We start from the raw sequence: 13,678 nt of genomic DNA on the forward strand, positions 1-13,678 counted from the left end.
GGTGATCGTATAGTTCCGGCAGATCCAGCTCTTATGGACTTTTCTCGGCCTAAAATTGATGACATTCAGTCAAGCATCCTTCATCCGGCTATTCAGGCTAACACTTTTGAAATCAAGTCGGGCACTATTCAGATGGTACAGAATTTTGTTTCTTTTGGAGGTGCTGCAACTGAAGACCCCAACATGCATATCAGGATTTTTGTCGAGATCTGTAGTACTTTCAAATATAATGGTGTAACTGATGAGGCTATCAAGCTGAGGCTTTTCCCATTCCCTCTGAGGGATAAAGCTAAGGACTGGTTACATTCTGAACCAGCTGGGTCCATCACTACTTGGCAAGATCATGTGCAAAGGTTTCTGGTAAAGTTCTATCCAATAGCAAAGACTGCAGCTATGAGGAGTGCTCTTACTCAGTTTGCGCAGCAACCAACAGAATCTATGTGCGAAGCTTGGGAGCGCTACAAGGAGATGTTGAGAAAGTGTCCACATCATGGTATGCCTGACTGGATGGTGATCACTGGTTTCTATAATGGTTTGGGGGCCCAATCTCGGCCCATGCTCGATACAGCAGCTGGAGGCGCCTTGTGGGCCAAAATCTATATTGAGGCTTATAATCTTATTGAAACTATGGCTGTAAATGAGCATCAAAACCCAACTCAAAGGATGATGCCTGGGAAGGTAGCAGGTATTCTGGAAGTTGATGCAGCTACAGCTATTGCAGCGCAGCTCCAAGTGCTGTCTTGGAGGTCGATTCTTTAGCCACCTATGGAGTCAATCAGATAGCTATGGTCTGTGAGCTTTATGCAGGTTCTCATGCTACGGATCAGTGTTCTCTTATTAATGAATCTGTTCATTATGTGAACAATTATCAGCGACCGCAGCAGCCTGTGCCAGCTACCTATCATCCTAACAACATAAATCATCCCAATTTCAGCTGGAGCAATAATCAGAATGCTATTCAACAACCATATCAGTAAGGCATAAGTAAATAGTTTAATCCACCTGGATTCTAGTAACCACAGCATTATGCTTAAAGGCAATCATATCCTCAACAAAGATGTGTTGCGCCACCTTCTAGTGCTGATTTCGAGGAACTGAAGCTGTTGTGTAAAAGTCAGGTTGTTTCTATCAAGACCTTGGAAAATCAAATCGGTCAAATAGCCAATGCAGTGCTCAATCGTCAACCTGGCACACTTCCTAGTTGCTGAAGGAAGGAAGGAAGCTAAAGAGAAAGTCAAGGCTATTACCTTAAGGTCTGGAAAAGTTGCTAATGCTGAAAAAATGAAAGACGGAGAAGCTGAAGTTGTTGATGAAGAAGAGAAGCAAAAAGAGAAAGCGGTGGAACCAAGGAAGACTACTATTGAACACACTCTGCCTGAGGGTAATACAGGGGAGAAACAGCTCTATCCTCCACCACCTTTCTCTAAGAGATTGCAACAACAAAAATTGGATAAGCAGTTCGGTAAGTTTCTGGAGGTGTTCAAGAAACTTCACATCAACATACCTTTGACTGAGGCTCTGGAGCAAATGCCTAGTTATGCGAAATTCATGAAGAGTATTCTTTTAAGGAATGTGAAACTGGATGACCTTGAGACCGTGGCTCTAACGGAAGAGTGCAGTGTCGTGCTGCAACAAAAATTACCTCCAAAGCTTAAAGATCCAGGTAGCTTCACCATTGGCAAGTTGTCTTTTGACAAGTGCCTGTACGATTTGGGAGCAAGCATCAATCTGATGTTGTTGTCTATCTTCAAAAAGTTGAATTTTCCTGATCCAAAGCCCACCTACATGTCTCTACAATTGGCTGATCGTTCTATTACATATTGGTTGAATTTCCACTATGTCTCGTATATTACATATACGAGGCATAGTGGAAGACGTGTTAGTAAAGGTGGATAAGCTCTTCTTCCCTGCAGACTTTATCATTTTGGATTTCGAGGAAGATAAGAAGATCCCCATAATCTTGGGAAGACCTTTCTTGGCTACAGGTCGTACCTTGATAGATGTGCAGAAAGGTGAACTTACTATGAGGGTGCAGGATCAGGATGTGACATTCAATGTATTCAAAGCGATGAAATTCCCTACAGAAGACGAGGAGTGCTTAAAGGTGGATTTGATTGATTCTGCGATAACTTCAGAATTTGATCATATGCTAATGTCTGATGCATTAGAGAAAGCCTTAGTGGGGGAGTTTGACAGTGATGATGAGGATGGCAATGAGCAACTAGAATATCTAAATGCTTCTCCTTGGAGTCGAAAGCTAGACATGCCATTTGAATCTCTTGGTACTTCTGATCTCAAGAATGCTGAAGGAAAGCTCAAACCATCTATTGAGGAAGCACCTACTTTGGAGCTTAAACCATTGCCTGAACACTTGAGGTATGCCTTTTTAGGTGATGCATCTACTTTACCTGTTATCATTGCATCTGAACTTTCAGGTAGTGAGGAGGACAAGCTCTTGAGGATTTCGAGAGAATTCAAATTGGCTATCAGATGGACTATAGCAGATATCAAAGGGATCAGCCCTTCGTACTGCATGCATAAAATTCTGCTAGAAGAAGGTAGTAAGCCGACTGTTGAGCAACAACGTCAACTTAATCCTATCATGAAAGAAGTGGTGAAGAAAGAAATTCTGAAGTGGCTAGATGCAGAAATCATATATCCTATTTCTGACAGTTCTTGGGTGAGCCCCGTGCAATGTGTACCGAAGAAAGGAGGTATAACTGTGGTAGCAAATGAGAAGAACGAGCTCATCCCCACTCGAACAGTCACAGGATGGAGGGTATGCATGGATTACAGAAAGTTGAACAAGGCCACGAGAAAGGATCACTTCCCTCTTCCATTTATTGTTCAGATGCTTGACAGGTGGGCCGGTCATGAGTATTATTGTCTTCTGGATGGCTATTCACTACTAGAAAAATGCCCTTAGACATCGGTTATAAACCGATGTCTTTTTTTTCAAACCGATGTCTTCTCATGTGTAGAGAAAGGTAGGGGTCTTTAACATCGGTTTTTAGCCGATGTTAAAGATGTACATAGAGATTGGTTTTCTTAGCAAACTGATGTATAATTAGCCCTTTTTTTAATAACATGTTAAAACTAGATTGTGAAAAATGGTCTTTAGGAGGTTAAGAAGCACTATAAACATATAACATGGAAAAACTTTTTTATGATAGACATCAGATTCTTAAGAAAATTGATGTCTTACTCTCTATTTTACATCGGTTTATTTTACTCAACCAACGTTAAACATAACTTATAACATCAGTTTTACTTGAGGAAGCGATGTGAAACTTCTACTTTAACATCGGTTGCGTGAATTAAACCTATGTACATTGTTCTAGAAGACATCAGTTTTCTTTTGATTTACTTTTATATACTTGCACAAAGCGATGTGTTTTAACATTTTAGACATCGTTTTCATTCCTATAATTCGATCTGTTTTGTTAGTTTAGACATCGTTTTTAATTTAAGCAGGTGATGTGTTTTCAGTTCCTTCACATCAGTTTTATAACAAGAACCGATATCAGTTTTATAACAAGAACTGATATTTGAGTTCTTTTTAAAAAAAAATAAGCATGTGCATTTGTGCATAAACCCAGACAAAAGAAAAAAAAAATACTAAATCAACATCCAACAAACAACCAAAAATATACTAAATAAACTTCCCAGTATACAAGCAAAATCCAACCACATTCTCTGACAACCAACATCTAATCATTCCGACGTCCAACAAACAACCAATATTTATATATCTACAACCAAAATCCAATCCACCCATGGAACGAGAATGTAGCAACTTTTCTTGTGCCTATTTTGGTACAACAAAACCCTGCATTGTAAACACAGGTTAGAGGAAATGTAAACTAAAGATACCTATTGCAGATATTAATAAAAGACAACCAAAGAGAATGATACTACAAGCGAATAGATTTTTAGATTCCACCTGCAATTATTAAAACTTGATCAAGTTTTAGGAGCAATGGAGTAGTTAAAAATATTTTAATGTCTAGTCTAATTTCGACAAACACATAAATGGGCAATTTTCCATGAAGAGTTGAATGGGACAGAATTAGTCTCAAGTGTACCAAACAGGGATTTGTCATGGTTAGTAAAAAAATGAAAGTGATATTGATTGTTTAAAGACTCACCTTAAATCCAACTTTGTTATCGAGACAAAAATGCCAATCAGCCTTCATATCCTTTAAAGGTACCCGGTCGTGAGGCTTGTTAAGGTTTGCAATTAGCACATTTCTGACTCAAAATACATAGATGCTAATATTATAGAACAGCAACTGGTATATGACATACCTTTTTGGACCAGAAATACAAGGTTCGACTTCTTCAAGATCTAGACTCAAGTAAGATGAGTATGCTCTATCGACTTGAGGTAACATTGGGGAGAGGGAAAGGTATAATATAACAATAAACCAACTGAACTTAAATTTGTTGCAGCATTAGTATGATACAAACCCTTACCTCATTATAGTCCATAAACATTTTATTAGCACGCAGGTATGCTTCAATCATTGCCACCTATTTTGTATAGAAACTTACAATCAGAATATTCTCAAATATGTAGATGACAAAACAATATCATTCAAAGTCCTACCATAATGTTACTGTAAGTTCTTAATCACAAGGATGAAGAAAACATTTGGGGTATTATTAATTAAGTGAAAAGTATCGCAGACATCAAATTCTGGAGGTATTTATCAAAAAATATCGAACATCATATCAAAACTTGTTTCCATAGAAGTATGCTCTGCACCCCAGATATGGTGTCGGCTGACGGTGTTCTAATAAGGTTAGTGATCAAATCTAGATGTGATGCAAGAGTTTTTCATGAAAATAGTGGCTTTGCCGTCATAATCTCAGCAAAAATGCAGCCAATGCTCCAGATATCAATAGCATATGGATACTACGAATGGATTGTATTAAGAAAATAAGACAATATTACGGAAACAACATAACAACAGCAAGTAATTGAACACTTCAAATTCTATTTACAATGACTATTACCACCTTTCATGTTCTTTCTATTTCGGAGAAGAAAATAAAATTGACTGGTTGATTATGTTAAATCCTGTTATCGAACTGCTAGAAATATACATACAGAAATATATAATTTATCAATGAATAGTTAGTTAATAATTACAGTTCTTTAGGTTTGAAAAAAATCTGAGAACAGAGTAAAGACTCTCATAAATGATCATAATATGTTAGGGTAATATAACAAAATGTGCATGATTCTTTACTTCCATTACATACTTCTAATCAAATAAATAAATCATCATCCTCTAGATCTCTATAAAGCTTTGTACAATACAATTGTATTCAACTAAAAACCTGAGCTAAAACAACTTAATACCAATATAATATATATAATGATGCTAATACATCAAGCAAAACACAGTTGCATTAACTGTAGAGAGACGTATAAACTGTATTGGGCTTGAAAAGGTAGACCATTGCAGGTCGAATATACCTTAGATAACTCTGATCCAAAAATCTCAGGAGGCCTATACGATCTTGTAACAACATAACCCTGCAAGGTATGCCATGTAAGAAGATAGGACTTTACTAGAGTTCTAGATTATTTCTTATATATTGAAGGCAAATAATATGTCAAAAATTATAATTAACGTGTGCACGATATGAAAGACTGACCGTGTGGTGCCATTCTTTTGATGGCTCACTAAAGGCAACTCTAGATAGTCCAAAATCACATACTTTAATCAAGCCATTACGGTTTTCTAATATATTTCCCGGTTTAAGGTCTAGATGGTACACATTAGCTGAAACCAAACAAAAATAATGAGATTTAACATACAAAGTAGGCCAATATCCCCCTTGGCCTCCCTCCAAGGACCTTTTCAGGGTTTATCCAACACAAGATCAAATTAACAATATAAGCTCTAGACAAATTGAAATATAAAACTCTTGCACAAAAAAATTGAAACATACATCAATTGCCTTGTCATCGTTTACCTGCATGCATAAACTTCACTGCATGTAGGATCTGAAACATAAAAGATTTATAGTCCTTTGCTGTCAAATTATCAATGGATGCAATAAATTTACGAAGATCTGAGTCCATATACTCCAAAACCACAGATATGTTATTGAAGGTGTCACTTGAGGGTGGGACTAAAATGCTCTTAATTTCAACAATATTTGGATATTGTAATAGCCTTAATAATTTAATCTCCCTTAAAACCTTAACAGCTCGAGGAACATCCCTAAAAACATCTGATATTTTCTATATCGCCACCTTTTCATTAGTATATGCATCAATAGCAGAATAAACAATTCCATAGCTTTCCTGCCCAATATACTCCAGATTTTTGTATCGGTTGGCATCACCACACCCAATGAAATTGTCATATGTTTTCACCTGCTGCAACATCATAATTATACATAAAATAAGAACTCTCATATAATTACAATTAGAAAATTTACCAATTGAAGGTTGTAAAGTAAAAATCCATAACCACACATATGTAATCCTCGAGAAGTCAGTAATTTTACACATATATCTTCAATTATATGCATAATACACAGGACGTCATACAAATTAATTGCTATTGAATTCTGCAAAATATTTTACAGCTGCTATTAACCAAGTGCAGAACTTGACGATAAGCTAATGTCAAAGATATTCCAGTTACTATAAAGTAAGCTTGTAAAGCATTATTTCAGTAACAGGATCACAAATATAAATGCAACTTTTATTTGTTATTTTTTCACAAAAATAAATGCAACTTTCAAATGTAACAAACAGAAGATGAAAATTTCTGATTCTGGGAGAGAGAGAGAGAGAGAGAGAGAGAGAGAGAGAGAGAGAGAGAGAGAGTTACCCTGTTGGGATGATCTCGCTGTATGATTAAAAAAGATGCAGTTCAAGAAAATACAGAGAATAAAAGACCAAGAATTCAAGCAAGAACCGAAGTTAAAACAAAATTGTGGCCGAAGTTAGCAAATAACACCCACATTGTGGAAACAAGTTATCGAAGATCAGATAACTGGTGCTCATAAGCAAGACTGAAATTTGGGAACTATGAGTTGAAGAAAACTTGAGTTTCGAAAGATGAATACTTACTTGGCCTATGAGGCCTCTTAATGGGTCTAGACATAATGTCACTCATGGATGCAAATTGCAATTTTGGTGACACCAGACCTTTATCCTTGCAGAATGCTACACCTTGCAAGAATTAAGAACACACTCAAGATACAATAACACTTAATATCATGTCCTCTCAAGAACTACCACACATTATAATTGAAATATGCAAATTAACATCTATAATCTCAAAACCAAGGATTTTGCAAAGAACACTATCCACGTGCCTTTAATGTAACAAAGCATCAGTCTATAATTTTGAACGTACCCTCGTTATTAATCACATCATAATTCTGGTATCAACATTTAATAAAAACTCCATATCTAAGTCCATATAATAAACACAAATAAATATACAAATAATACATGAGCAGCAACGAGGCCACTAATATGAGCCATATCACAAAGCAAAAGAGCTCCGATTACTAAACGACCTTATAACTTTGTCGACCTGTAAACAAACTCGATTAAAATCAAAACATAAAATTTGAAAATAAATTCGAAAGAAACATACTTTTATCATACTAATCGAGTACTCCAGACTTCTTTTAAGCCTCTTCAGAACCAATCAAGCTCTATTTATGAATTAATCGAGTTTAATTCATATAAATAGGTTTGTACAAAATAGGGGTTTTAGGTCAGAGAGAGTGAGTGAGAAGAGAGGCAGTGAGAGATGAGTGAGAAAAGAGACAGTAAGATATGAGAGAGAAGAGAGAAGAGAGAAGAGAGAAGAGAGAGAGAAAAGAGAAAGAGACGAGAGAGTGAGAGAGAGAGAAGAGAGAATGAGAGAGACAAAGAGGGGGAAAAGGTTTTGGTTAAGGGGGAAAACTGAGAATATAATTTTGGTTAAGGGGGGGAAATTTTTTGGTGTATAAAACGGTGAAAGAAAGAAGCAAGCCTTTTTTATTTTATTTTTTAAATGATTATAGACATCGGTTGGTTAAGATACTGATGTCTTACAACACCTTTAACATCGGTTTTCAAGCGATCGATGTTAAAATTGCATTTAACATCAGTGATATTTCTAACCGATGTTAAATGGGTGATGTCGTAGGCACTATTTCTAGTAGTGATTCGGATTATAATCAGATTTTCATTGCACCAGAGGATCAAGAAAAGACTACCTTCACTTGTCCATTTGGCACGTTTGCTTTTTGCAGAGTTTCGTTTGGCTTATGTGGCGCACCTGCCACTTTTCAGAGATGTATGATGGATATATTCTCTGATATGATTGGAAATAATGTCGAAGTGTTCATTGACGACTTCTCCGTCTTTGGACATTCGTATGATGAATGTTTGAATAATCTTCGTGCGGTGCTCAAAAGGTGTTTGGAAACTAATTTGGTGCTAAATAGGGAAAAATATCACTTTATGGTGCGAGAAGGCATTATTCTTGGACATAAAGTCTCTAGCAAGGGTCTTGAGGTAGACAAAGCCAAGGTGGGAGTCATTGAAAATCTTCCACCACCTATTTCTGTGAAAGGAATCCGTAGATTCCTTGGTCATGTGGGTTTTTATCGGCGTTTCATCAAGGATTTCTCGAAGATATCTAAGTCATTGTGCAACTTGCTCGAGAAGGATGTGCCTTTCAAATTTGATGATGAATGGTTGGCGGCATTCGAGACTCTCAAGAAGAGTTTGATAACTGCACCAGTTATTACAGGCACCTGATTGGACAGAGCCTTTTGAGATGATGTGTGATGCGAGGGATTATGCGGTGGGACCAGTTCTTGGGAAGCGCAAGAATAATCTTTTTCATGTGGTCTACTATGCTAGTAAGACTCTAAATGGAGCTCAAATGAACTACACCACTACTGAGAAGGAGCTCTTGGCTATAGTCTTTGGTTTCGAAAAATTTCAATCTTATTTGGTTGGGACAAAGGTGACAGTATTCACTGATCATGCTGCCATTCGCTATTTGTTTTCCAAGAAGGATTCGAAGCCTAGACTTATTCGTTGGGTGCTCTTGCTACAGGAATTTGAGTTAGAGATCAAGGATCGAAAAGGTACTGAAAATCAAGTAGCTGACCATCTCTCTAGATTGGAGAATCCCGATTCTACTTCACATGATAAGACATTGATCAATGAATCTTTTCTGAATGAACAGTTGTTCGCAGTTCAGGAGGAAGAGCCATGGTTCGCAGATATTGTGAACTATCTTGTCAGCAATCTAATGCCTCCTAATATGAATACAGCTCAAAAGAAGAATTTTCTGCATGAGGTGAAGTGGTACATGTAGGATGAACCATTTTTGTTTAGACAAGGAGCTGACCAGATCATCAGGAGATGTATCCCTTTCTGTGAGACGGAGGGGATATTACGAGACTGCCATTCCACAGTTTATGGTGGACATTATGGTGGTGAGAAGACAGCAGCTCATATTCTGCAAGCAGGTATTTTCTGGCCTACTTTGTTTAAGGATGCTCATCAGTTCGTTTTAAGTTGTGATCGTTGCCAAAGAGTGGGGAGCCTTACGAGGAAGGATGAGATGCCGTTAAATGTAATGCTTGAAGTCGAGATCTTTGATGTTTGGGGAATCGATTTCATGGGACCATTTGTCTCGTCTTGTAATAATCAGTACATCTTGCTGGAAGTCGATTATGTCTCAAAATGGGTAGAAGTTAAGGCTCTACCGACGAATGATGTAAAGGTAGTGTTGAATTTCCTTTATAAGCAGATTTTCACAAGGTTTGGAACGCCACGAGTAATCATAAGTGATGAGGGGTCGCATTTCTGCAACCGTAAGTTCACTTTTATAATGCAGCGCTACAATGTGAATCATTATGTTGCTACTGCCTATCATCCGCAAATGAATGGTCAAGAGGAAGTGTCTAATAGAGAGATCAAGCGCATTCTAGAGAAAGTTGTTTGTCCGTCAAGGAAGGATTGGTCTTTAAAGCTCGATGAAGCTGTTTGGGCTTATAGAACAGCATACAAGACTCCACTTGGGATGTCCCCATTTTAACTTGTTTATGGTAAGGGATGTCATTTACCTGCGGAGCTTGAGCATAAGGCTTATTGGGCATTGAAAAAGTTGAACCTTGATCTAGATGCAGCTGGGAAGAAGCGAATGCTTCAGTTAAATGAACTTGATAAATTTCGACTCCAAGCGTACGAGAACAACAAAATGTACAAGGAAAAAGTGAAAAGGTGGCACGACAGGAAGCTATATCCTAAGTCATTTGTGCCGGGGCAGCAAGTTCTTTTATTCAACTCTCGTCTCCGACTTTTTCCTGGAAAGTTGAAATCAAGGTGGTCTGGACCTTTTATTGTCAAAACTGTGTTTCCACATGGAGCGGTGGAGATTTTTTAGACTGATCCGGGCCAAGCATTCAAGGTTAATGGTCAGCGTTTGAAGCATTACTATGGGGACACGGTAAACCGGGAAGTGGTTAGTGCCGTTTTATTGTCAACTTGAGCAAGGTACTCTACGTCAAGCTAATGACGTAAAAGAAGCGCTTCTTGGGAGGCAACCCAAGATTTGTTACTATAGGAACCCTTAGGAGTCACTAACCTATCCAAAAACACAAAAAAATCAGAAAAATTGGGCAAGAAAAAAAAATTCCAGACACCCTCTGGGCGCCCGCTCAGCTCTGCTGGGCGCCTGCTCAGCTCTGCTGGGCGGCCGCTCAGGATGCTGGGCGCCCGCGCAGCATTGCTGAGCGGCCGCTCAGCCCCCAAATATCTGAAAAAAATTAGCCTTATAAAATTCAAAAAAAAATCAGGAAAACCAAAAATAAAAACACAAACCCACAACCCACAAATTCTTTTCCCATTAACCCACGTTTTCTCCCTCAAACCCCACTCCTAATCAATTTTTAACCCTAATTCCTACCCTATATATACATATAACTCCTCCATATACTCTCCCATATACTTTCAACCTTAAAACTCTCTCCCATATTCAAAAACACAACTCTTAAACACTTTTTCTCAGTTTTAATGGCATCCAAGAGAGCCCGAACTATTGATAGCAGCAGCACCGTTCCTACTGCTGATTCTTCGAGGGGTACCGCTGCGAGACCTCATTTATTTGATAGGGCTGCTAGGGAGGAGTATACTAGGCTTCTGGCTAAGCCGATTTTGAAGGTGAGGGGATTCTTACCATCGGGGAGGGATGGTAAGTTGTTGCCGATGATTGCTGAAAATTGGTGGATTTCTTTTTGTGAGTCGCCTGAGGCGGTTCCGATGAGCGTGGTTCGCGAGTTTTATGTGAAGGCAAAGGCTGAAAAGAATGGGTTTACTGTTGTTCGTGGGCTTACGGTGGATTATCATCCTCAGGCGATTCGCCGTGTGATTGGGCAGCGACAGAGGAAGCCCACGGAGGAGAATCGGAATGAGAAGCCCTCCGAGGAGTTTGATTTGGATTTGATTTGTGCTACTCTCTGTCAGTCGGGCACGGTTTGGAAGTTCAAGACGGGAACTAACGAGTATCGTTCTTTACCGGCGATTGCGATGAATAGGTATGCCCGTGCATGGAATGCCTTTATTTGTGCTAATATTCTGCCTACTTCACATGCACATGAGGTTACAGTTGAGCGAGCAAGGTTGTTATGGGGTATTTTGAATGAGGATTATTATGTGGACCTTGGTGAGTTCATCTACCAAGAAATTTTGAACTTTTTGAGGGGAGCGAAGCACATGAACATCCCTTATACATCTACTGTCACGAAGCTATGCCGAGCAGTGGGAGTTCATTGGCCTTCTCATGAGCAGTTGCAGATACCGTCCGCTCCTATTGATTCAGCGACTCTGAATGCGATGCAGGAGTGGACGGGTGGAGAGCCAGAGGAGTATGGGTTGGGTTATCGTCTTCCAGGAGGACGTCCAGCAGCGGGTGCTACCATGGCTAGGTCGGGTCGTGATGAGGCAGGCTCTTCTAGAGCTCAGGAGGGTGCTGGAATGGCTGATGCCCAGTATAGGAGGCTGTCGAGGAGGATGAATGCTATGTATAAGACGCAGAGTAGGTTTGCTCAGGAGCTCACCCTTGCAGTTGGGACTGCTTTCAGAGGCCTTGGAGCTGACATCCAGTGGCCCATTTTTGGTGAGGACTCTGCTTATCCGCCTCCTGATACTCCACCCTCTGAGGGTGATGATGATGATTTCTCCGAGTAGTTATACCCTGTGTTCCTTTCTACTACCTTCACTGGGGACAGTTAAGATTTTAAGTTTGGGGGTGGTAGTTAAGGAATATTTTTTGTGTGTGTGTCATGTAGTTGCATATTCATGATAGTTTAGTTCATATAATTGCATATTTTTGCCATATAGTTTTTTTTATATGGCTTTATTTATCATGTCATTTAGCTCATGCATATACCATGATCCCTTTTGCGTTGTTTTACCAATTGATTTGTGATATTGATGCGAGTGTAGTGATAGCGTTAGAGTGATGTTGAGTCTTGTAGGTTGACATAAATGCTAGAAACACTTGTAATTTCACTAAGTCTTAGAGTATGCTTAAGAACTAGATTATTGTCATGGTTTGATGGTTTTCAAGGTTAATCTATTGATTATGCTTAGAATTTATAATAGGTTCTTAATGATAAAAGGCATGAAAAGAAAAAATTGGAGTAAAAATTAGAATTCATTGCTAATTATGGTTAGGCGTCAAATGGCTAGTAGCCGGCTCGTATTTTTATGCGAGTAGTCTAGGGTTGAGCAAGATGGAGCGAAACGCACTTGCTCATAAATTTGAAAAAAAAACAAAAAAAAAAAGAAAAAAAGAAGAAAGTAAAGTATGTGTTTATGCATAATTGACCACGAGTGGGCTCTTTGGTATTCGAGTTATTAAGTTCTTAGGGGACTTTGTGCCTAGTGACCTAAAGCTTTTAGAGTCTGGGATCCACTAACCTAACGCTCGCTAAATGGATGCCATTGTATAAGTCTTTTGTGGACCTCACTCATTGCACGGTCAAATAAGCATTTGTTGTTGTGTTGAATAAAAGCATGATTCCGTAATAAGCTCCAGTAATCTTGAAGTGTTTAAGTCATTTTGTGCCTAGAATTTATTCTTCATATAATCATGAGATTGCCTTGAGGATAGTCGAGTTATGATAATTGATCTAGTTTCGAAGCATATCTGTTAAGCATCCGCACACACCGCATTTCTGGTTGTATGTTAGTTTGCATGATTTGATTAATTTTTAGTCGCCTAATTGCATTTGTTGAGATGTCGTGAATTGGTTGGTTTAGTCTTAGTGAGGGGGATCGATGCATTTCATATAGATTGCATTCATGCATGTTTTTATTTTATTTTTGAGTCTGTGACGCTTGAGGACAAGCATCGATTTAAGTTTGGGGTTGTGATTACTGGCATTTTATACCACTTAGAACGTCTTATAATGGCTTGAATTGATGTCTTGAAATCAAGTATTTTGTGTATTTGATGCGTTTTTCTAGTGTTTGTGCATTTCAGGGTATTACTTGCATTTGTGGAGAGATTTCGTCAGGAATAAGCCTAAATATGTGCTTGGCATTGCAAGTGGGAAGTTAGGAGCAGAACGCAGCAGAAAAAAAGATTAAAATAATAAATTTTCCAGTGAGGTGCTGGGCGCCCGC

The 13,678-nt window shown here is 38.6% G+C and overlaps 1 protein-coding gene and 1 non-coding gene across 8 annotated transcripts; both read right to left on the bottom strand.

Annotated features, from left to right (window-relative positions):
• Positions 1-390: 390 nt before the first annotated feature.
• On the bottom strand, positions 391-497 carry LOC141722682 (small nucleolar RNA R71). Its single transcript, XR_012575687.1, has one exon. It is a non-coding gene; the product is annotated as a small nucleolar RNA R71 (small nucleolar RNA).
• Positions 498-3,774: 3,277 nt separating this feature from the next.
• LOC141716761 (mitogen-activated protein kinase 11-like) lies at positions 3,775-7,908 on the bottom strand. 7 transcript variants are annotated; one of them, XR_012573341.1, is made up of 6 exons: positions 7,635-7,908; positions 5,989-6,394; positions 5,668-5,795; positions 5,486-5,545; positions 4,149-4,533; positions 3,775-3,829 (listed from the first exon to the last, which is right to left on the bottom strand). XR_012573341.1 is itself a non-coding variant. In XM_074518944.1 (6 exons), the coding sequence occupies exons 2-6, from the start codon at positions 6,095-6,097 to the stop codon at positions 3,809-3,811; spliced, it is 375 nt and encodes a 124-aa protein (XP_074375045.1). In that variant the 5' UTR covers positions 6,098-6,397; positions 7,635-7,908; the 3' UTR covers positions 3,775-3,808. The 7 variants fall into 7 exon arrangements, 3 of the variants coding, with proteins under 3 accessions (XP_074375045.1, XP_074375046.1, XP_074375043.1); XR_012573338.1 differs by having other exon boundaries at positions 5,989-6,397; XR_012573339.1 differs by having other exon boundaries at positions 5,989-6,397; positions 7,487-7,908.
• Between the last annotated feature and the right edge of the window lie 5,770 nt (positions 7,909-13,678).

Source organism: Apium graveolens, chromosome 4 (genome assembly GCF_009905375.1).
Source record: "Apium graveolens cultivar Ventura chromosome 4, ASM990537v1, whole genome shotgun sequence".
NCBI classification, from domain to species: domain Eukaryota; kingdom Viridiplantae; phylum Streptophyta; class Magnoliopsida; order Apiales; family Apiaceae; genus Apium; species Apium graveolens.